Source organism: Oncorhynchus gorbuscha, linkage group LG16 (genome assembly GCF_021184085.1).
Source record: "Oncorhynchus gorbuscha isolate QuinsamMale2020 ecotype Even-year linkage group LG16, OgorEven_v1.0, whole genome shotgun sequence".
Classification (NCBI taxonomy): Eukaryota; Metazoa; Chordata; class Actinopteri; order Salmoniformes; family Salmonidae; genus Oncorhynchus; species Oncorhynchus gorbuscha.
Window position 1 is genome coordinate 16,418,488 of NC_060188.1, and position 23,542 is coordinate 16,442,029.

Here is a 23,542-nt window from a genome sequence, read left to right on the forward strand (position 1 = left end):
ATTTAGGCACCACTCCATGAACTGAATGAGTCCAAGCCAACAGTGCCTGCAGAGAAATCACTAACTCTGAAAGAAGTCATTAGAACATTCTTTTCCATTTGGCTTTGTGAAATTGACCAAAAAAAGATGGATGACAGCTTTACACTCAATTGCTTTTCTAAATCTACAGACTCATTCATGTCTCAAGACGTAACCTGGCTCTGTTTTAGAGTTGTATCAGAATGTTTCAATTGTCTTTTTTATTAATCAACATGTATGTACAAATATACTAATGTATGAGACATGGAAAATATTACATCTAGTAGTGCATCTACTGTACAAATATCCCAACTGCATTATGATCAAAGTATTTCACAGAACATTACATTCCATACAGTATCTGCAAGTCACTTGAAGCAATGCGGATATTAGCAACTATAGCATTGCAATACAATTATCAGGGATATCTTTTTGAATCCCCTCATTTCTGTGTTCCTCATAACTCCACCCCTTAACATTCCTGTTGTTGGACCCAATGTAGTCCATAAAGACTATTGTAAAACGTTCACCTTATAGCAGCGTCATCACTTTAGCAGGGTACAGTACAATCATGCATTTCCCTGATGTGCATTGTCAGCCACACGTCTTGTTTGGCAGCAATTTTGTGGGTTTGGCGACCGGGTATTCTAATAATTTCAGAATTGCCAATGCACTGAGCCTCCGGTCAGAGCAGCAGATAGGGAGTCTCATTGTAACATTATCCAGCTGTCCAGTTCCGTGAAGCATTCCCCCCTGTGCTATAATGATACCAGCAGTGATCTTTTGTACAGCTGCTCCTCTACCCCATGGCGACCGACCCTACTGGTACCTCTGTGTCACCCACAGTGACCTCCAGCAGGGCCATCCTCCTCAGTGTCCCTCCCACCTATAAAAAGGGCCCCTGGGATGGCCAAGGCTGAGGGAGTGGTGGCAGGTCATCTTCCCCCAGGTGCTGGTCACAGTCATAAGCAGTCCCTGCATAGCGCCACCTGGCCCTTACGGTAGTCCCTACAGGGACAGAGGCGGTGGTACTTGTTGTTGGCCCCGGCACAGCTGAACAGCAGAGGGTCTTTCTGGAGGCCACACTCACTACTCTCCACTGAGAAGGCTGGGAAGATGTGGTTGATCTCAGCCTCCACCCCCTCACACTGCACCTCCAGCCTGGGCGGAGACACCAGAGAGATATTTCTTTATATATCATTATTCATATTAAGTCATGTGATTTACATTATAATCAATGCTTTTAAAAAAGGCTTCATAAATGGCTATCAATATTCATTACACCAAAGCACATTGGGTAGTGCATTAGAATGAGGGAGGATATTCAGGAGGATATTCAGAAGAATTTAAGATGCTCATATTCATTGTTTGTTTCCTCAGTGATTGTGCTGTATAATATGCTGAATGTTAAATTACAAGATGAATGTTGTGTAACAGATGGTAGTGTGATCACATGGTGGTGGAGGGAGGCAGCAGCAGCTCACCCATTGAAGGCCTCTTTGATATTGATGAAGCGGTAGAAGGCGGGCTCACAGATGAGGCCTGCGCTCTGGCACGCATCTATACATGACTGGCCCTCCAGGGAGGCCAGCAGCCTCAGGGCGCTAAGCGGGGGCCAGGAGGGGGGAGTGCTGATGTTGGAGGCCCAGGCCAGGGCACTGGAGTTGGGCAGCAGGACAAAGGGGCTGGGGGGGCTGCCTGGCCAACTGCTGGAGTTATTCGCTGAGGGAAATGGAGCTTCGGGTGCACAGAATTCCTGCCGAGTACAACACAACAGAATAACTACACAATCTGGCTATTCAGCATTACATTCATCGGTCAATTCTACTGTAGCCTACATTCAGCATTGAAGCGGCAGGTAGCCTCGTGGTTAGAACGTTGAGCCAGTAACCAAAATACCCAAGCCGACAAGGTGAAAAATCTGTCGGTGCCATTGAGCAAAGCTTAACCCTAATTTGCTTCAGGTGGGCTTTGCTAATATGACTGACCCTGTAAAACAACACATTTCATTACACCTGTCCTGTGTGTAATTCAGATGTGAACTATACATTCATTTATTTGCTATACATTCTGATGGGTTCTGATTTTTACAGAATAATAAAAGCCATAGCTCTTATGACATACACATTGCCTTCCAGCCTCCTGGAATAATATGAATATACAGTACCAGTCAAAAGTTTAGACACACCTACTCATTCAAAGGTTTCTTTATTTTTACTATTTTCTACACAAATAAAATAATAGTGAAGACATCAAAACCAGGAAATAACACATATGGAATCATGCAGTAAACAAATCCAAATATATTTTATATTTGAGATTCTTCAAAGTAGCCACCCTTTACCTTGACAGCTTTGAAAACTATTGGCATTCTCTCAACCAGCTCATGAGGTAGACACCTGGAATACATTTCAATTAACAGGTGTGTGTTGCTAATTTGTGGAATTTCTTTCCTTCTTAATGCGTTTGAGTCAATCAGTTGTGTTGTGACAAGGTAGGGGTGGTATACAGAAGATAGCCTTATTTGGTAAAAGACCAAATACATATTATGGCAAGAACAGCTCAAATAAGCAAAAAGAAACGACAGTCCATCATTACTTTAAGACATGAAGGTCAGTCAATACGTAAATAACTTTTAAAGTTTCTTTAAGTGTAGTCGCAAAAACCATCAAGCACTATGATGAAACTGGCTCTCATGAGGACCGCCACAGGAAAGGACGACCCAGAGTTACCTCTGCTGCATTAACATTTAACATTTAACATTTTAACATTTAACATTTAACATTTAAGTCATTTAGCAGACGCTCTTATCCAGAGCGACTTACAAATTGGTGCATTCACCTTATGACATCCAGTGGAACAACCACTTTACAATAGTGCATCTAAATATTTTAAGGGGGGAGGGGGTGAGAAGGATTACTTTATCCTATCCTAGGTATTCCTTAAAGAGGTGGGGTTTCAGGTGTCTCCGGAAGGTGGTGATTGACTCCGCTGTCCTGGCGTCATGAGGGAGTTTGTTCCACCATTGGGGAGCCAGAGCAGCGAACAGTTTTGACTGAGCTGAGCGGGAACTGTACTTCCTCAGTGGTAGGGAGGCGAGCAGGCCAGAGGTGGATGAACGCAGTGCCCTTATTTGGGTGTAGGGCCTGATCAGAGCCTGGAGGTACTGAGGTGCCGTTCCCCTCACAGCTCCGTAGGCAAGCACCATGGTCTTGTAGCGGATGCGAGCTTCAACTGGAAGCCAGTGGAGAGAGCGGAGGAGCGGGGTGACGTGAGAGAACTTGGGAAGGTTGAACACTAGACGGGCTGCGGCGTTCTGGATGAGTTGTAGGGGTTTAATGGCACAGGCAGGGAGCCCAGCCAACAGCGAGTTGCAGTAATCCAGACGGGAGATGACAAGTGCCTGGATTAGGACCTGCGCCGCTTCCTGTGTGAGGCAGGGTCGTACTCTGCGGATGTTGTAGAGCATGAACCTACAGGAACGGGCCACCGCCTTGATGTTAGTTGAGAACGACAGTTTGTTGTCCAGGATCACGCCAAGGTTCTTAGCGCTCTGGGAGGAGGACACAATGGAGTTGTCAACCGTGATGGCGAGATCATGGAACGGGCAGTCCTTCCCGGGAGGAAGAGCAGCTCCGTCTTGCCGAAGTTCAGCTTGAGGTGGTGATCCGTCATCCACACTGATATGTCTGCCAGACATGCAGAGATGCGATTCGCCACCTGGTCATCAGAAGGGGAAAGGAGAAGATTAATTGTGTGTCGTCTGCATAGCAATGATAGGAGAGACCATGTGAGGTTATGACAGAGCCAAGTGACTTGGTGTATAGCGAGAATAGGAGAGGGCCTAGAACAGAGCCCTGGGGGACACCAGTGGTGAGAGCGCGTGGTGAGGAGACAGATTCTCGCCACGCCACCTGGTAGGAGCGACCTGTCAGGTAGGACGCAATCCAAGCGTGGGCCGCGCCGGAGATGCCCAACTCGGAGAGGGTGGAGAGGAGGATCTGATGGTTCACAGTATCGAAGGCAGCCGATAGGATTGCAGCCCAAATAAATTCAAGTAACAGACACATCTCAACAACTGTTCAGATGAGACTGCGTGAATCAGGGCATTGTCGAATTTCTGCAAAGAAACCACTACTAAAGGACACCAACAAGAAAAAGCGGCTTGCTTTGGCCAAGAAACACGATCAATGGACATTAGACTGATGCAAATCTGGCCTTTGGTCTGATGAGTCCAAATTTGCGATTTTTGTTTCCAGACGCCATGTTTTTGTGAGACACAGAGTAGGTGAACAGATGATCTCTGCATGTGTGGTTCCCACCGTGAAGCATGGAGGAGGTGGTGTGATGGTGCTTTGTTGGTGGCACCGTCTGTGATTTATTTTGAATTCAAGACACACTTAACCTGCATGGCTACCATAGCATTCTGCTGCGATATGCCATCCCATCTGGTTTGCATTGAGGGGGACTATCATTTGTTTTTCAACAGGACAATGACGCAAGACACCTCCAGACTGTGTAAGAGTTATTTGACTAAGAAGGTGAGTGATGGAGTGCTGCGTCAGATGACCTGGCTTCCACAATCACCCAACCTCCACCCAATTGAGATGGTTTGGGATGAGTTGGACCGCAAAGGGAAATAAAAGTAGCTAACAAGTGCTCAGCATATGTGAGAACTCCTTCAAGACTATTGGAAAAGCATTCCAGGTGAAGCTGCTTGAGAGAATGCCAAGAGTGTGCAAAGCTATCATCAAGAATCTAAAATATATTTTGATTTGATCAACACTTTTTGGTTTACTACATGATTCCATATATATTATTTCATTATTTTCTACATTGTAAAAACTAAGAAAAACCCATGAATGAGTAGGTGTGTCAGAACTTTTGACTGGTACTGTATATACACACATACCGGTATACATAATTTTGATAGCAGGACACTGTAAAGTCCATTATCCCTCTGAAGAGTATGAATCCTAAGCAACCTGCCTACACATAGTTTGAAGAACAACATAGCTACTGTATGTGCTGGAAACCCTAGGTAGCGCATGGGTGAAAAAGGCAATGTGGTGCTCATGGGAATTTCCTTTATTTTTTCAGCTTCAGACCAATGCTTATTCTCACTTAAAAACTTGTTTTTAAATTCCAAGGTTTTTACACTGGAAGGTGATTATGCAACATTATTATACAACATAATTAAGCAATAAGGCCCGGGAGGGTGTGGTATATGGCCAATATACCACAGCTAAGGGCTGTTCAACATCTCATCCACTATTTGTATCAGTTTGAATCACTGTCAATGGGGGCATTTATTTTGAAGGTGAACTGCAAATTCCACTATTGTGGCTAGCTCCACACAGGTGTCCGAGACAGAGTTGAAAAATATCTAACACTTGGCAGAGTTGTTAGTTTGGCACTGTGTAAGAGTGTCCTGGAATGTATTATGGATATGAAACTGATGAGTTTCTCTGATGCTAGCAAACATGGATTTGCACCACTTACATTCTTTCAGAAATGCTACTAAAAGGTAGCATCTTTGGCACTTAACGGACAGAAATGAGCACATGGGAGCGATAAATGATAAATTGACAAAAAACTGTTACACCTACAAAATGTAGTCAATCTGGCATTTTTAAAATCCCGATGGTCGCTTTATGGATGCTATAGTCCCGTTTTAATCCAACGTCTAGAATTTTAGCTGGGTAAGCACAAGACAGACTTTGTTATGTGGTTCACAGTAACGGCTCATGGCGGGGAGTGTGTTGAGTACCTCCAATCAAGTTGATTTGCAAATTTTCATTGAGATTGGTGTCATATTGGCTTAGATATGATGGTTGGGAGATATGAATTTAACACTGAACTATCGTCATGTCTATAATACAGTTATGCCACCAATAATCAAATGAGTTTCAGGCAGGAATCAACCCTGGGAGATCACCTCCCCCAGTCAGTCCTATTCATAAGGAACAGGTAATAATATTTCTGCAACATCTTCCTCTGACCCCCAGTCCAGTTTATTAAACAGGCTCCCAGGGCCCTGCTGCAATAACCAGGCCTCCTCCACTCCACCACACCACAGCCCCCCAGCCCTGGGCTACTGCTCAACAGGAAAACAGGGCGAGCGATCAGACACCTCATCCGGAATCTGTGTGTGTGTGTGTGTGTGTGTGTGTGTGTGTGTGTGTGTGTGTGTGTGTGTGTGTGTGTGTGTGTGTGTGTGTGTGTGTGTGTGTGTGTGTGTGTGTGTGTGTGTGTGTGTGTGTGTGTGTGTGTGTGTGTGTGTGTGTGTGTCATGAGAAAGCAGTATAAAAATTCTCAATAAAGAATTAGTGAGGATCATGGGGGTCAGTGCTGCCCACGGAGGAGGATAGAAGGGTTGTCGCTGATTGAGAGTCTGGGCTCGTACATGCCAGGCGGGCAGTCTCAGTCAGTCACAGCCCACTGAGCACACTACTCTGTGTGTGATGGACAGATGGGGGAGTGGATCAGAGCTGGGCATAGGCCACCCTATTTCCTCTTTTCTCCCACTGCCTTAACCAGACTGGAAGACAAGCCCCTCGGTGCACCGCACAAATCATCTCAGTATGATGAACGTACTGGAGCATGACAATGTGTGTAATTGTGCAAATAAATATTAAAAAGGCTTTTAGTGTGTGCGTGGTTGTGTGTGTGGACGTGTTTAACTATACTTGTGGGAAGCAGAAGTCCCCACAAGATTAATAAACAAAAACATTTGACCAACTGGGGACATTTTGTTGGTCCCCACAAGGTCAAATGCTATTTCTAGGTGGTTTGGGTTTAAGGTTAGAATTAGTGTTAGGTTTAGAATTAGGTTCAGGGTTTGGAGCTAGGGTTAGTTTTAGGGTTAGGGAAAAGAAGATTTTGAATGAACTGAATTATGTGTCCCCACAAGGTTAGTTAAACAGGACTGTGTGTGTGTATGTTCGCTCTTTTATATGTATAGGTTACAGTGTGACTTCATCTTGCCTGTGCATAAATAAATGTGGATGAGGCTGGCTGCACCATCTCCGGGGTAATGAAGGCCGGTGTATGCAACACAAACCCACCTGGTTCTGGATGTAAGCATGCACTCTCTCCAGCATCCCCTCACAGGTGTACTCATAGGGCAGATATGGCTCCACCTGCAGAAAGGAAATCATACACCGTCACACACCATCGGCTTTAGACCTCTAACACCACAGCCATAATAGTACTGCAACGGTTTACCGTTAATCAAAGCTGACGTATTCATTAAGTTCACTGTGTACGGCTTCATTATGAGCTGCTTCATATTAGAATCAATGACCTCATACATCACAGGTGACAGCCTTTGACTTGAGTTCATTACTCTATTAACATCGACTACATCAATATGACCAACAATGGATTAAGCTGACAATCGACCACAGGTTATGTACGAGCTGCTAAACCGAGTGTCTGAATCTTTTTAACAACTCACTGGGAGGATGTGATGACCATCCCACTTTTGACCTTTACAAGATGATGTGAAAACTTTCTCCAGAGCTGGCACATTTCATAGAGTTACAGGTGAGAACGTATGTTACATACACGACAGATGCTGTGACACTGCAGTGAAAACAGCACAGAGAAGGCATCTCTTTTCAATGCAGCAGTAAACACACGTTAGTCATCAGTGTCAAAGGATGAACTCTGCAGGTCAATGCTTTCTATTTTTGCTGTTATCCAAAGCCTATTTGGGTTCGATTACATGAATAAGTATGATACATGTTGGAGTGGGAAATGTTCAATCAGTGTGATGGTACTGCAGTCCCATTCCACATCACCTAACCTAAGATGTCTGTGCCATTTAAAAGAGATCTCATTGTTTACCATCAGGCCTCTCAGAGGCACTTGGGCTTTTAAACTGATAAATGGTTCCTTTTAGCATTCACTTCCTTTTAGCGCTCACTTACTCGTTTATTTCATCTGAGTTTAATGAAATGTATCTGGCACCTCATCATCTATTCCAGAATGCAATTTGCCTTTTGGGCATCTTTATATAATGGAAAGAAAGGAACAGGAAAAAAAACTGCTCTCCATGGAGTCTGAATTGAATTCAGCTTTAAAATACATTAATATCTCTAAACCGACCGCATTTACTGCATACATACTCATCATGTCTGACCAGTATACCTGATTACAATATCACCAGTGGTGTAAAGTACTTAAGTAGAAATACTAGAAAGTATTACTTAAGTAGTTCTTTTATGGGGTATCTGTACTTTAATTTACTATTTAAATAAAATAAAATAATGTACCTTTTACTACGTGCATTTTCCCTGACACCCAAAAGTACGAGTTACATTTCAAATGCTTAGCAGGACAGACATATTTGCCAATTCACACACTTATCATGAGGACAACCCTGGTTATCCCTACTGCTTTCAGCCTCAGTAAACACAAACGCTTGGTTTATGAATTATGTCTGAGTGTTGAGGTGTGCCTCTGGCTATCTGTAAAATAATCAAACAAGAAAATCATGCCATCTGGTTTGCTTAATATAAGGAATGTGAAATGATATATAAGTATAATTAAAACCAAATCCTTTTCGACTTTTACTGGGTGACTTTCACTTTTACTAGTCATTTTCTATTTAAGTATCTTTACTTTTACTCAAGTATGACAATTGGGTACTTTTTACACCAGTGAATACCACAGGGATTAGTATAGTTGTTCACCCGCATTGGATCAAAGAGGGGACATGTTTTTCTTCACCTTCAGTGTGTACTGTATAGCACAGTGCATTTGGAAAGTATTCAGACCCCTTGACTTTTTCCTCATTTTGATACAGCCTTATTCTAAAATGTATTACATTCATTTTCCCCTAATCAATCTACACACAATACCCCATAATGACAAATTAAAATATCACATTTACATAAGTATTCAGACCCTGTTTTACTCAGTACTTTGTTGAAGCATCTTTGGCAGTGATTACAGCATTCCGTCTTCTTGGGTATGATGCTATAAGCTTGGCACACAAGTATTTGGTCAGTTTGTTATATCTGGAGTACTTCTGTCCTATTCGGTGTCCTGTGTGAATATAAGTGTGCGTTCTCTAATTCTCTCCTTCTCTCTTTCTTTCTCTCTCTTGGAGGACCTGAGCCCTAGGACCATGCCCCAGGACTATCTGACATGATGACTCCTTGCTGTCCCCAGTCCACCTGGCTGTGCTGCTGCTCCAGTTTCAACTGTTCTGCCTTATTATTATTCGACCATGCTGGTCATTTATGAACATTTTAACATCTTGGCCATGTTCTGTTATAATCTCCACCCGGCACAGCCAGAAGAGGACTGGCCACCCCACATAGCCTGGTTCCTCTCTAGGTTTCTTCCTAGGTTTTGGCCTTTCTAGGGAGTTTTTCCTAGCCACCGTGCTTCTACACCTGCATTGCTTGCTGTTGGGGTTTTAGGCTGGGTTTCTGTACAGCACTTTGAGATATCAGCTGATGTACGAAGGGCTATATAAATAAATTTGATTTGATTTGTACCACTTCTCTGCAGATTCTCTCAAGCTCTGTCAGGTTGGTTGGGGAGCATCAATGCACAGCTATTTTCAGGTCTCTCCAAAGATGTTTGATCAGGTTCATGTCCGGGCTCTGGCTGGGCCACTCAAGGACATTCAGAGACGTGTCCCGAAGCCACTCCTGCATTGTCTTGGCTGTGTGCTTAGGGTCGTCTGAAGTTCCTGAGGGCTTTGGAGCAGGTTTTGATCAAGGATCTCTCTGTACTTTTCTCTGTTCATCTTTCCTTCGATCCTTACTAGTTTCCCAGTCCCTGCTGCTGAAAAACATCCCCACAGCATGATGCTGCCATCACCATGCTTTACCGTAGGGATGGTGCCAGGTTTCCTCTAGGCTTGGCATTCAGGCCAAATAATTCAATCTTGGTCTCATCAGACCAGAGAATCTTGTTTCCCATGGTCTGAGAGTCCTTTAGGTGCCTTTTGGCAAACTCTAAGCCGGCTGTCATTTGTCTTTTACTGAGGAGTGGCTTCCGTCTGGCCACTCTACCACAAAGGCCTAATTGGCGGAGCGCTCCAGAGATGGTTGGCCACTGTGTTCTTGGGGACCTTCAATGCTACATCATTTTTTTGGTATCCTTCCCCAGATCTGTGCCTCGACACAATCCAGTCTCGGAGCTCTACGGACAATTCCTTTGACCTCAGGGCTTGATTTTTGCTCTGACATGCACTGTCAACTGTGGGACCTTACTGTATATAAACAGGTTTGTGCCTTTCCAAATCATGTCCAATCAATTAAATTTGCCACAATCAAGTTGTAGAAACATCTCAAGGATGATCAATGGAAACAGGATGCACCTGAGCTCAATTTCAAGTCTCATAGCAAAGGGTCTGAATACTTGTACATGTAAAATGTGACATGTTTTTATTTGTAATAAACTTGCTAACATAAAAAACTGTTTTCACTTTGCCATTATGGGGTATTGTGTGTAGATTGATGAGAAAACTAATTTATTTAATACATTTTAGAATAAGGCTGTAATGTAACAAAATGTGGAAAAAGTCAAGGGGTCTGGGGCCTCCCGGTAGGTGCAAAGGTTACCCAAGGCGTCACTACAGACCCGGGTTCGATTCTAGGCTGTATCACAACCAGCTGTGAACGGGAGTCCCATAGGGCGGCGCACAATTGGCCCAGCGTCGTCCAGATTAGGGAGGGTTTGACCGGGGGGAGCCTTACTTTGCTCATTGCACTCTAGTGACTTCTTGTGGTGGGCCAGGTGCCTACAGCCTGACTTCGGTCATCAGTTGAACGGTGTTTCCTCCAACATATTGGTGTGGATGGCGTCCGGGTTTAGTGGGCGGGTGTTAAGGAGCATGGTTTGGCGGGTGATGATTCGCCTCTTTTGCAGCGATGAGACAAGATCGTAATGGGATATGACAAAAAAAGTGGGGTAAAAAATTCATATTACGAAAAATGTCAAATTCAAGGGCTCTAAATACTTTCTGAATGCACTGTATATCAACATATTGAGAAGTGCTTGTGTCCTGTATTATTTAGTTGTTTTGATTTCCTCCTGCCCCTCTCCTCCACTCCTAACCCATTACATGCACGTGTTCTACCACAGCATTACGTCAAGTAGATGCTCCGTTTTGGTTCCCTCAGCAGCAAGTCTGGGCTATATTTAACCTACCATTATTCCCCGTGTGTTGGGGGATCGATTGGACGTACCTTGCATGTTGGCCTGGCGACAGATTGAGCACAGCATGATAGATTAATATCATCTTCAGTAGACAATGGTTAGTGCATGGAGAAGACAGTATGGGCCCTCTGGAAGACTGCCATGCTAACTCAGGTGTCTGCTGCCCAGTTTACCTACTAAGCAACTCCATCTCTGAAGCAATTAGGACTAAAGTCCTTGGAAAGATCCCAGCTATGCAGTTTGCAGTTACACTGGATCCTGTGACTAACAGCTCAATTAGCAATGTGAGAGAGAAGTGGGTCACAACTGGAAATACAGTCTGTGGGAGAAGAGATTATATACCTCCACGGCACCATTAATCATATGCGTAGGTAATGTTAATACTCAAGACTTTCTTTAACATGAGATGCAGTGAAGATAATACATCTGAAAGGTCATTTGTCTCTGAACAGCCACGCTTATCTCCGTGAAAATCATGTGGTCCTCTGTAGCCAGAATAGTGGGTTTGATTCCCGGGACCATCCATACATAAAATGTATACACACATGACTAAGTCGCTTTGGATAAAAGTGTCTGCTAAATGGAATATATTATATTATCATCTCAAGTGAAATTAGCATACTAACTTTGGTCCTCAAGATGTCCCGTATGGCAGACTCAAACTCTTGGGAGTTGTTAAAATCCACCGTGATGACATGTGGCCTGCCTATATACTGCTCAGCATAGGGATGCTGTGAGGAGACCTGATGGAGGAATTAACACAATACTATATCAGTCAATACAGTCTCCATCCAGACAATACATGGACACAGCCACGAGCAGAGAAGCACACGAGTCAGGTTGAGGCCTACCTTGCACTAATTCACTGACTAACATTCATTTTCTCAACAGTATGGAGACAGTCCACTGCCACCACAGAGACAACCTGCTCACCTGTCTGGAAGTGGGCTTCCCTTTGAAGAACTCGTGGTTGAGGGAACTGTGAGACGGCTTAAACATGGGCTGCAGGAAGATGCAGCCGTTGGCTATGGCCTCTAAAGGGGCTGGCCCTTCGTATGGGAAGCCAAACCCAATGAAGAGCTTGTTTGAAAGAGGAAAATAAAAAGATGAACCAAGGGTCATAGGGTAAGGAAAGGTTCCTGGCTGCTGTTAACTGGCAACTTGTACTTGAAGTATATTATATAAAAAGGTATTGAAACCCTCCATACCTTAGCCTTTCTGAGCAGCTGTTGCAGCTCTTGTTGGGGCAGCAGGCCGTGGTTTTTGACAAAAGCAGGCACCTCTGGAGGGCGCTGTGTCTCATAATAGACAGTCCCATGGATATCCATGTAGCGGTGCAGAATGGCCAGGAACCTTTCCTTACCCTAAGAGTCAATGGAACAAATGGTTAGGACGGACTGGGCACACAGTATAATCTACCTGTCCCCCCCAAATATGCAGAATGTAACTCCTTTTTTTAACCAATTCTGTAAGAGTTCAAAGTTCTTCTCAAACATAAAGTTATGTTCAGTGTGTTGGTTGCAGGCATAACCAAGACAGGGGCAAACATGTTATTCATGACATTGGCTGTCAGCCTCTTCTGCTTAGAGATTCCTCCATATTATCTGTGTCACCCTCCTGGGACTGAAGAGCAACGGAGAATGTGCTCAACCTGTGAAGACTACAGTAGCATGGAGGCCATCTCTCTAAAGAGTTTTAAAAAACCTTGACTGATAGGCCTCTCACCCTAGAGAGATTCTGATTGGTGCAGGGCAGTGTGGACAGAAGCCTGTATGACTGACTGTTACTAGGATTAGTGGGGTGGCTACTGGGGCCTCTGGTGCATACAGACTGGCATAGCCAATTAGAGGGGTGATCTGATTTCCTACACCAAGCTACAGCAGCACCAGGGGCAAATTATACGAGAATGGCCATAGAGTGTGAAGAGTAAGCATGGGTTTCACCTTGGCTACAGCAGCATACTGGTCGCTAATCATAGAGATGTATTGGGTGAGCATGATTTACATATAGTGGTGAGAATGTTGTACGTTTCAAATCTTCAGTGGCATACTTAGCCTAACATAGAACATTTGTACGGAACACAATCGAAATAAATATGCATGAGCTTTCCCTCTGTAGACTAAGAACCCTTCCGCCAACAGTTGTAAATAGAACCACTGATGTTATTGCAGATGCTCCATATAAAAGAGCACACAAAGTAAAACTATCATTAGTAGTGAGCTGACATTCTGAGTATTGATTAAAACTCCACCTTTTGTATTTTCCTAAACCTGTTATAGGGCAGCAGTTTATTGATCTGACAGGGGGGTGACAGAAGATGCAGATCGACCAGGATGAATGCATAACAAACCTCAGGCCTTTTTATAAAAACCCCTTGTATCTTTATGGTAGATAAAGATGATTCACCCGAAACATCTTTCTGTGTCTGAAGAGCTAAAGCTGCTGACTCATTCCAAAATCATTGTAGTTAACTGTCTGGCACATTTAATGGAACATTAACACATTCATTGTGCATGAACAGGATCAATCTCTATAATAGGAATCTGCAAGGAAACCAAACACCAGGGACAGTCTGTACTACGGCTCAATGTAAAACAACGTTTCAGAGGGTGTTGAAAATGTCAATCATTGACAGGAAGTGCAGGTATCCTTACTTGGAGCTGGAGATGATCCATCAACATGACATGAGAGCAGAATAGGAGGAAACCATGTGGGAAGGAGGAAAGACAAGAGGGAGTGAGTGGGAGAGATAAGATGATAGTCATTTTGTCTCCTTGTGGACATACAGCTGTAGTACAACACATAGCTGACAAGCATGTGAACCGGAGAGCTGAGGATGATGCCAGAAGCAGTGAGGGGTTTTCAGTGTCGAGGGAGGGCCAGACACAGATGGCATTCACACTCATAAATATTATACCTCGCACGCCCTACCTCAAACTGTTCAGAGTGAGGGGAAATTCAATAAGCATAGAGAGTGAGAGAACAAATGCAGCTGATTCAACCACAGGGAGGCGGCCAGACACATGAATAAGTGATGCCTTTTTCCTGTAGCTTGGATGGAGAATTTACGCTAAACAAAAACAATTGCCGCTTCCACAACACTCACACCTCTCTGGGCGTACATACATATACCTAGCAGATTGAAGTGTCATGCTTGGCAGATAGGAGAGAATAACTTAGGCACGTTTCAGCTTGTCTCTGGAAGTGGGGTGCACTCCATTTATCACATCATGACAGAATACACTGCAGCGTATAACAGACTGCTGACTGTTGTGTAAATATGTTGAGACGCCACCTCAACTGGACTGCACATCTTAGTAGGGAAAAAGTCATTTGTTTGTTGATATCTTGTAGACAGGAGCAGGTGATACGCCCATTGGGGTGTCAGTCAAATGCACTCTCAGCAATATGGTTTTCTTTAGAGGTTCTAGGAATTGAACATTTATATCCATATGATCACCTTCCACATGCTGGCCTCTTTGCCGTACACCACTGCCATGCTGTCCACCTTGTTCCTCTGGATGCCCAGCCTCTCTGTGTCGTTCAGCTCCTCAGCCACAAAACCCATGAAGGAGTTGTCGGGAGTGTGTGCTGTAAGGGACGAACATAGCAAAGTGTCAAGCTCAATAAGTCAAAGTCAATGTAACGACGTGCTCTGAGAGTCGGGAAGCAAGTGCAGGGAGTGTTTTAATAAAATAAACAGAACATCATACAAATACAAAACAAGAAAAACTAACAGCACACAGACATGAAACAGAAACAATAACGCCTGGGGAAGGAACCAAAGGAAGTGACATACAGTTGATGTCGGAAGTATACATACACTTAGGTTGGAGTCATTAAAACTCAAACCACCCCACAAATGTCTTGTTAACTTCTTTGGGGCGGCAGGGGCCTTTGGGGCCTAATGGTTAGAGTGTTGGACTAGTTCAAACCCCCGAGCTGACAAGGTACAAATCTGTCGTTCTGCCCCTGAACAGGCAGTTAACCCACTGTTCCTAGACCGTCATTGAAAATAAGAATGTGTTCTTAATGGACTTGCCTGGTTAAATAAAGGTACATTTTTAAAAGGGGGGGGGCGCTCTTTTAATTTTTGGATAAAAAAAACGTTCCCGTTTTAAACAAGATATTTTGTCACGAAAAGATGCTCGACTATGCATATAATTGACAGCTTTGGAAAGAAAACACTGACGTTTCCAAATCTGCAAAGATATTATCTGTGAGTGCCACAGAACTGATGCTACAGTCGAAACCAAGATGAAATTTCAAACAGGAAATGCCCCAGATTTTGAATGCGCTTTGTTCCAATGTCTCCTTATATGGCTGTGAATGCGCAAGGAATGAGCCTACACTTTCTGTCATTTCCCCAAGGTGTCTGCAGCATTGTGACGTATTTGTAGGCATATCATTGGAAGATTGACCATAAGAGACTACATTTACCAGGTGCCCCGCTTGGTGTCCTCCGTTGCAATTATTGCGCAATCTCCAGCTGCGTGCATTTTACCATTTGCTTCAGAGGAGAAACCAAACTGCCACGAATGACTTATCATCGAATAGATATGTGAAAAACACCTTGAGGATTGATTCTAAACAACGTTTGCCATGTTTCTGTCGATATTATGGAGTTAATTTGGAAAAAAGTTTGGCGTTGTAATGACTACATTTTCTGGGTTTTTTCTTAGCCAAACATGATGAACAAAATGGAGCGATTTCTCCTACACAAATAATCTTTTTGGAAAAACTGAACATTTGCTATCTAACTGAGAGTCTCCTCATTGAAAACATCTGAAGTTCTTCAAAGGTAAATTATTTTATTTGAATGCTTTTCTTGTTTTTGTGAAAATGTTGCCTGCTGAATGCTAGGCTTAATGCTATGCTAGCTATCAATACTCTTACACAAATGCTTGTGTAGCTATGGTTGAAAAGCATATTTTGAAAATCTGAGATGACAGTGTTGTTAACAAAACGCTAAGCTTGTGAGTGAATATATTTCTTTAATTTAATTTGCGATTTTCATGAATAGTTAATGTTGCGTTATGGTAATGAGTTTGAGTCTATAATTACGCTCCCGGATACGGGATTGCTCGACGCAACAGGTTAACAAACTATAGTTTTGGCAAGTCAGTTAGGACATCATACTTTGCACATGACAAGTAATTTTTCCAACAATTGTTACAGACAGATTATCTCACTGTATCACAATTCCAGTGGGTCAGAAGTTTACATGCACTAAGTTGACTGTGCCTTTAAACAGATTGGAAAACTCCCGAAAATGATATGACTTTAGAAGCTTCTAATAGGCTAATTGACATCTTTTGAGTCAATTGGAGGTGTACCCGTGGATGTATTTCAAGGCCAACCTTCAAACTCAGTGCCTGTTTGCATGACGCATGGGAAAATAACAAGAACTCGGCCAAAAAATTGTAGACCTCCACAATTCTGGTTCATCCTTGGGAGCAATTTCCAAACGCCTGAAGGTACCACGTTCATCTGTGCAAACAATTGTACGCAAGTATAAACACCATGGGACCACGCAGCCGTCACATCACTTAGGAAGGAGACGCGTTCTGTCTCCTAGAGATGAACATACTTTGTTGCGAAAAGTGCAAATCAATCCCAGAACAACAGCAAAGGACCCTGTGAAGATGCTGGAGGAAACAGGTACAAAAGTATCTATATCCACAGTAAAACGAGTCCTATATCAACATAACCTGAAAGGCCACTCAGCAAGGAAGAAGCCACTGCTCCAAAACTGCCATTAAAAAGCCAGACTACGGTTTGCAACTGCACATGGGGACAAAGATCGTACTTTTTTGGAAAAATGTCCTCTGGTCTGATGAATCCAAAATAGACCTGTTTGGCCATAATGACCATCGTTATGTTTGGAGGAAAAAGGGGGATGCTTGCAAGCTCAAGAACTCCATCCCAACTGTGAAGCACGGGGGTGGCAGCATCATGTTGTGGAGTTGCTTTGCTGCAGGAGAGACTGGTGCACTTCACAAAATAGATGGCATCATGAGGCAGGAACATTATGTGGATATATTGAAGCAACATCTCAAGACATCAGTTAAAGCTGGGTCACAAATGGGTCATCCAAATGGACAATGACCCCAAGCATACTTCCAAAGTTGTGGCAAAATGGATGAAGGACAACAAAGTCAAGGTATTGGAGTGGCCATCACAAAGGCCTGACCTCAATGTGTGGGCAGAACTGAAAAAGTGTGTGCGAGCGAGGAGGCCTACAAACCTGACCTCGTTACATCAGCTCTGTCAGGAGGAATGGGCCAAAATTCACCCAATTTATTGTGGTAGGCTACCTGAAACATTTGACCCAAGTTAAAATTGTTTAAGGCAATACACTCAATTAGAATTTGGTAGCATGTAGACTTCTGACCAACTGGGAATGTGATGAAAGAAATGAAAGCTGAAATAAATCACTCTACTATTATTCTGACATTTCACATTCTTAAAATAAAGTGGTGATCATAACGGACCTAAGACAGGGAATTTTTACTATGATTAAATGTCAGGAATTGTGAAAAACTGAGTTTAAATGTATGTAAACTTCCAACTTCAACTGTATATAGGGCAGGTAATCAAGAAAGTGATGGAGTCCAGGTGAGTCTGAAGACCCACAGGTGCGCGTAACAATGGTGACAGGTGTGCGCCATAACGAGCAGCCTGGTGACCTAGAGGCCGGAAGGGAGCACACGTGACAGCCAAACACTAAACTAAATATTGACATTCAGTTTCAGATGAAAGTCAGAAGCATGTTGAGTAAGTTATAGGAATAAAGAGACAGTGGTTAAAGGAATTGATTAGGCCAGCTAGGACCACATCACCTAAGAGAAGGACAGTGGTCACTCTATAGACCAGGAAACAAAGCAAGGAGTATTCCCAGTATGCATAAAAAACAAAATAGCCATGAGAATATATATATATATATATATATATATAACGTGTTCCTATTTCAAACCCAATATGAGTGTGGCTTGCAATTACAATGTGTATTTCCAAAACAGCAGTACTTCCACAGAAGCTATGCTCACTGAGTTAATTGGAAGACCACAAACACAGCTGAAGTCTCCTCTCCTTCCACTGATCCCAGCTGGATGTTTGAGCTCTGTGTGTGCCAGTGAGATCCTATGGTGCTAAGTTCTAGTGTCTAGCTCTAGGCATCTGTTTGGCCACAACTGCTGTTACCCTCCCAGGCTCCTTCTCGTCTCTCTGACCCTGAGCTTCCACTATGAGAGGCCAGAGGCCCACACAAGTGCCCCACAACATCTGTGCCCACACACACACTCCAAAAGCCAAACCTCCACTAAAATCCCTATTACCCTTTCCCACTTTCTCTTTCTGAGGTTGATACCTGATAAACAAGCGCAACACCATTCCCCTCACATCCAGTGTCAGAAGAGAGATTATGCTCAGAGTTCACTCACGGAACATGGTCATGTACTGCCTGCAGTTGAGGTTCCAGTAGCCCCAGTTGGTCCTGTAGCCGTGCAGGGTGGCGTAGTCCTCATGGTTGTATGCCGGCTCTGTGCCAAATGTGTCAATCACACGGATGTGGCACCTGAGAGACAGAGGAAAGAGGTGGGAGAATGAATTGGTTCTGTATGTCAAAATAGCAGAACATAGATAGACATTGCCTCCTGTTGCGATGATAGAATATTTATCTGGTATAAGCCCATAACAAGCAGTGGTATGGGAACCAAGCCCAGGAGACTTGAACCGTAAAGTAGTCAAAGGTGATGGATGTCGCCGTGCCTCTCCTCTCCCTCAGTGTGCTGGGCTCAGCCTGCCCTCCAGGTGGGGGGAAATTGACTTCAAATCACAAGCTGCTAGGCTACTATACACCACAGGGGAGATAAATGGAGAGCACTTACTCACAGCAATGCAACCACCTCCAAACACCGCAAGTATACCTCCCTTCTTTGGTGGGTCTCTGACATTGCTGGGGCATAATGTATGAGGGGCTGCTTCTTAATAGGCGGCTCTTAATAATGGCTGGAACAGAGCAAATGGAATGGCATCAAACACTTTGGAAACCGCTCCAGCCATTATCATGTAGTCATCCTCCCCTATTAAGGTGCCACCAACCTCCTGTGTTGGACAATGGATGAACATACTCCAAACTTTTACATTTTTTATAATCCATCAGATATTGACTGAATTATAGCTCATAAAACAGTATAGCTTCCGTCCCTCTCCTCGCTCCTCTCTGGGCTCGAACCAGGAACACATCGACAACAGCCACCCTCGAAGCAGCGTTACCCATTCAGAGCAAGGGGAACAACTACTCAAAGTCTCAGAGCGAGTGACGTTTGAAACGCTATTAGCGCACACCCCGCTAACTAGCTAGCCATTTCACATCGGTTACACCAGCCATTAGGCTGATAGGCTTGAAGTCGTAAACAGCGCTGTGCTTGTGAAGAGCTGCTGGCAAAATGTACGAAAGTGCTGTTTGAATGAATGATTACGAGCCCGCTGGTGCCTACCACCACTCAGACTGCTCTATCAAATCATAGACTTAGTTATAATAACACACAGAAATACCAGCCTTTGGTCATTAATATGGTCGAATCCGGAAACTATCATTTCGAAAACAAAACGTTTATTATTTCAGTGAAATACGGAACCCTTCCGTATTTTATCTAAGGAGAGGCATCCATTAGTCTAAATATTCCTGTTACATTGCACAACCTTCAATGTTATGTCATTATTACGTAAAATTCTGGAAAATTAGTTCGCTATGAGCCAGGCAGCCCAAACTGTTGTATATACCCTGACTCTGCGTGCAATGAACGTAAGAGAAGTGACACAATTTCACCTGGTTAATATTGCCTGCTAACCTTTCTTTTAGCTAAATATGCAGGTTTAAAAATATATACTTCTGTGTATTGATTTTAAGAAAGGCATTGTGGTTAGGTACAGTCGTACAATGATTGTGCTTTTTTCGCAAATGCGCTTTTGTTAAATCATCCCCCTGCGTTGCATCGATTATATGCAACGCAGGACACGCTAGATAAACTAGTAATATCATCAACTATGTGTAGTTAATTAACTAGTGATTAACTACACAGCCCAGTCACGGACCAGGATGTCTTGCTCCCAGGCAGACTAAATAACTTTTTTGCCCGCTTTGAGGACAATACAGTGCCACTGACACGGCCTGCAATGAAAACATGCGGTCTCTCCTTCACTGCAGCCGAGGTGAGTAAGACATTTAAACGTGTTAACCCTCGCAAGGCTGCAGGCCCAGACGGCATCCCCAGCCACGCCCTCAGAGCATGCGCAGACCAGCTGGCCAGTGTGTTTACAGACATATTCAATCAATCCCTATACCAGTCTGCTGTTCCCACATGCTTCAAGAGGGCCACCATTGTTCCTGTTCCCAAGAAAGCTAAGGTAACTGAGCTAAATGACTACCGCCCCGTAGCACTCACTTCCGTCATCATGAAGTGCTTTGAGAGACTAGTCAAGGACCATATCACCTCCACCCTACCTGACACCCTAGACCCACCAATTTTCTACCCAAATAGGTCCAATGCAATCTCAACCACACTGCACACTGCCCTAACCCACCTGGACAAGAGGAATACCTATGTGAGAATGCTGTTCATCGACTACAGCATTCAACACCCTGGGTCTCGCTCATCATCAAGCCGAGACCCTGGGTGCCCTGTGCAACTGGGTACTGGACTTCCTGACGGGCCGCCCCCAGGTGGTGAGGGTAGGCAACAACATCTCCTCCCCGCTGATCCTCAACACGGGGGCCCCACAAGGGTGCGTTCTGAGCCCTCTCCTGTACTCCCTGTTCACCCACAACTGCGTGGCCACGCACGCCTCCAACTCAATCATCAAGTCTGCGGACGACACAACAGTGGTAGGCTTGATTACCAACAACGACGAGACGGCCTACAGGGAGGAGGTGAGGGCCCTGGAGTGTGGTGTCAGGAAAATAACCTCACACTCAACGTCAACAAAACTAAGGAGATGATTGTGGACTTCAGGAAACAGCAGAGGGAACACCCCCCTATCCACATCGATGGAACAGTAGTGGAGAGGGTAGCAAGTTTTAAGTTCCTCGGCATGCACATCACAGACAAACTGAATTGGTCCACTCACACTGACAGCATCGTGAAGAAGGCGCAGCAGCGCCTCTTCAACCTCAGGAGGCTGAAGAAATTCGGCTTGTCACCAAAAGCACTCACAAACTTCTACAGATGCACAATCGAGAGCATCCTGGCGGGCTGTATCACCGCCTGGTACGGCAACTGCTCCGCCCTCAACCGTAAGGCTCTCCAGAGGGTAGTGAGGTCTGCATAATGCATCACCGGGGGCAAACTACCTGCCCTCCAGGACACCTACACCACCTGATGTTACAGGAAGGCCATAAAGATCATCAAGGACATCAACCACCCGAACCACTGCCTGTTCACCCCGCTATCATCCAGAAGGCGAGGTCAGTACAGGTGCATCAAAGCTGGGACCGAGAGACTGAAAAACAGCTTCTATCTCAAGGCCATCAGACTGTTAAACAGCCACCACTAACACTGAGTGGCTGCTGCCAACACACTGTCATTGACACTGACCCAACTCCAGCCACTTTAATAATGGGAAATGATGTAAATATATCACTAGCCACTTTAAACAATGCTACCTTTATATGTTACTTACCCTACATTATTCATCTCATATGCATACGTATATACTGTATATACTATACTGTACATCACCGACTGCATCCTTATGTAATACATGTATCACTAGCCACTTTAACTATGCCACTTGTTTACTTTGTCTACATACTCATCTCATATGTATATACTGTACTCGATACCATCTACTGTATGCTGCTCTGTACCATCACTCATTCATATATCCTTATGTACATATTCTTTATCCCCTTACACTGTGCATAAGACAGTAGTTTTGGAATTGTTAGTTAGATTACTTGTTGGTTATCACTGCATTGTCGGAACTAGAAGCACAAGCATTTCGCTACACTCGCATTAACATCTGCTAAACATGTGTATGTGACAAATAAAATTTGATTTGATTGATTGATTGTTTTTTATAAGATACGTTTAAATGCTAGCTAGCAACTTACCTTGGCTTCTACTGCATTCGCGTAACAGGCAGGCTCCTCATGGAGTGCAATGAGAGGCAGGTGGTTAGAGCGTGGATTAGTTAACTGTAAGGTTGCAAGATTGAGTCCCCCGAGCTGACAAGGTAAAAATCTGCCGTTTTGCCCCTGAACAAGGCAGTTAAACCCACCGTTCCTAGGCCGTCATTGAAAATAAGAATGTGTTCTTAACGGACTTGCCTAGTTAAATAAAGGTGGAAAAAGATATATATATATTTTTTGGACACCGATTATGCCGATTTTTTTTTTATGTAAAAAAAAATCTATATATTATTTTTTTGATTAAAAAAAAAACAAATCGGCAAAAATTGTTACGGAAACTTGAAAATCGGCCATAATTAAATCGGCCATTCCGATTAATCGGTCGACCTCTAATCCAGAGCATCCCAAACGTGCTCAATGGGTGACATGTCTGGTAGGTATGCAGGCCATGGAAGAACTGGGACATTTTCTAGGAAATGTGTAAAGATCCTTGTAACATGGGGCTGTGCATCATCATGCTGAAACATGAGAGGTGGATGAATGGCATGACAATGGGCCTCAGGATCTCGTCACGGTATCTCTGTCCATTCAAATGACTATCAATAAAATGCAATTGTGTTCTTTGTCCGTAGCTTATGCCTGCCCATACCATAACCCCATCGCTACCATGGGGCCCTCTGTTCACAATGTGAACAAGCAAACCGCTCGCCCTCATAACGCCATAAACGTGGTCTGCGGTTGTGAAGCTGATTGGACGTACTGCCAAATTCTCAAAAATTACTTTGGAGGCGGCTTATGGTAGATAACATAAAAATGTATCCGGCAACAGCTCTGGTGGATATTCCTGCAGTCATTGCACGGTCCCTCAAAACTTGAGACACCTATGGCATGGCATTGTGTGACAAAACTGCACATTTTAGAGTGGCCTTTTATTGTCCTTAGCACAAGGTGCACCCTGTGTAATGATCATGATATTTAATCAGCTTCTTAATATACCATAGCTGTCAGGTGGATGGAGTATATTTGCAAAGGAGAAATGCTAACTAACAGGGATTTAAACAAATTTGTGCAAAACATTTCAGAGAAATAAATTTTTGTGTGTATGGAAAATGTATGGGATCTTTAATTTCAGCTCATGAAAAACAACACTTTACATGTTGTGTTTATATTTTTCTTCAGTGTATGAATACATTAATATAAAAGTTG

At 43.8% G+C, this 23,542-nt stretch overlaps 1 protein-coding gene across 5 annotated transcripts in view; it reads right to left on the reverse strand.

Moving 5' to 3' along the window:
- Positions 1-216: 216 nt before the first annotated feature.
- Positions 217-23,542, reverse strand: part of LOC124000821 (alpha-1,6-mannosylglycoprotein 6-beta-N-acetylglucosaminyltransferase B-like) — a 100,350-nt gene continuing 77,024 nt past the window's right edge. For 4 of the 5 annotated variants that reach the window (XM_046307454.1, XM_046307455.1, XM_046307450.1 and 1 more), the window contains 9 exons: positions 18,645-18,778; positions 14,663-14,793; positions 13,857-13,862; positions 12,411-12,566; positions 12,136-12,282; positions 11,829-11,945; positions 7,086-7,160; positions 1,503-1,774; positions 217-1,179 (listed from right to left, as the gene is read on the reverse strand). In XM_046307454.1, coding sequence (XP_046163410.1) covers positions 981-1,179; positions 1,503-1,774; positions 7,086-7,160; positions 11,829-11,945; positions 12,136-12,282; positions 12,411-12,566; positions 13,857-13,862; positions 14,663-14,793; positions 18,645-18,778 — 1,237 coding nt within the window. In that variant the 3' untranslated portion in view covers positions 217-980. The remainder of the gene's footprint in view (positions 1,180-1,502; positions 1,775-7,085; positions 7,161-11,828; positions 11,946-12,135; positions 12,283-12,410; positions 12,567-13,856; positions 13,863-14,662; positions 14,794-18,644; positions 18,779-23,542) is intronic. The other variant, XM_046307453.1, reaches the window with a different exon arrangement.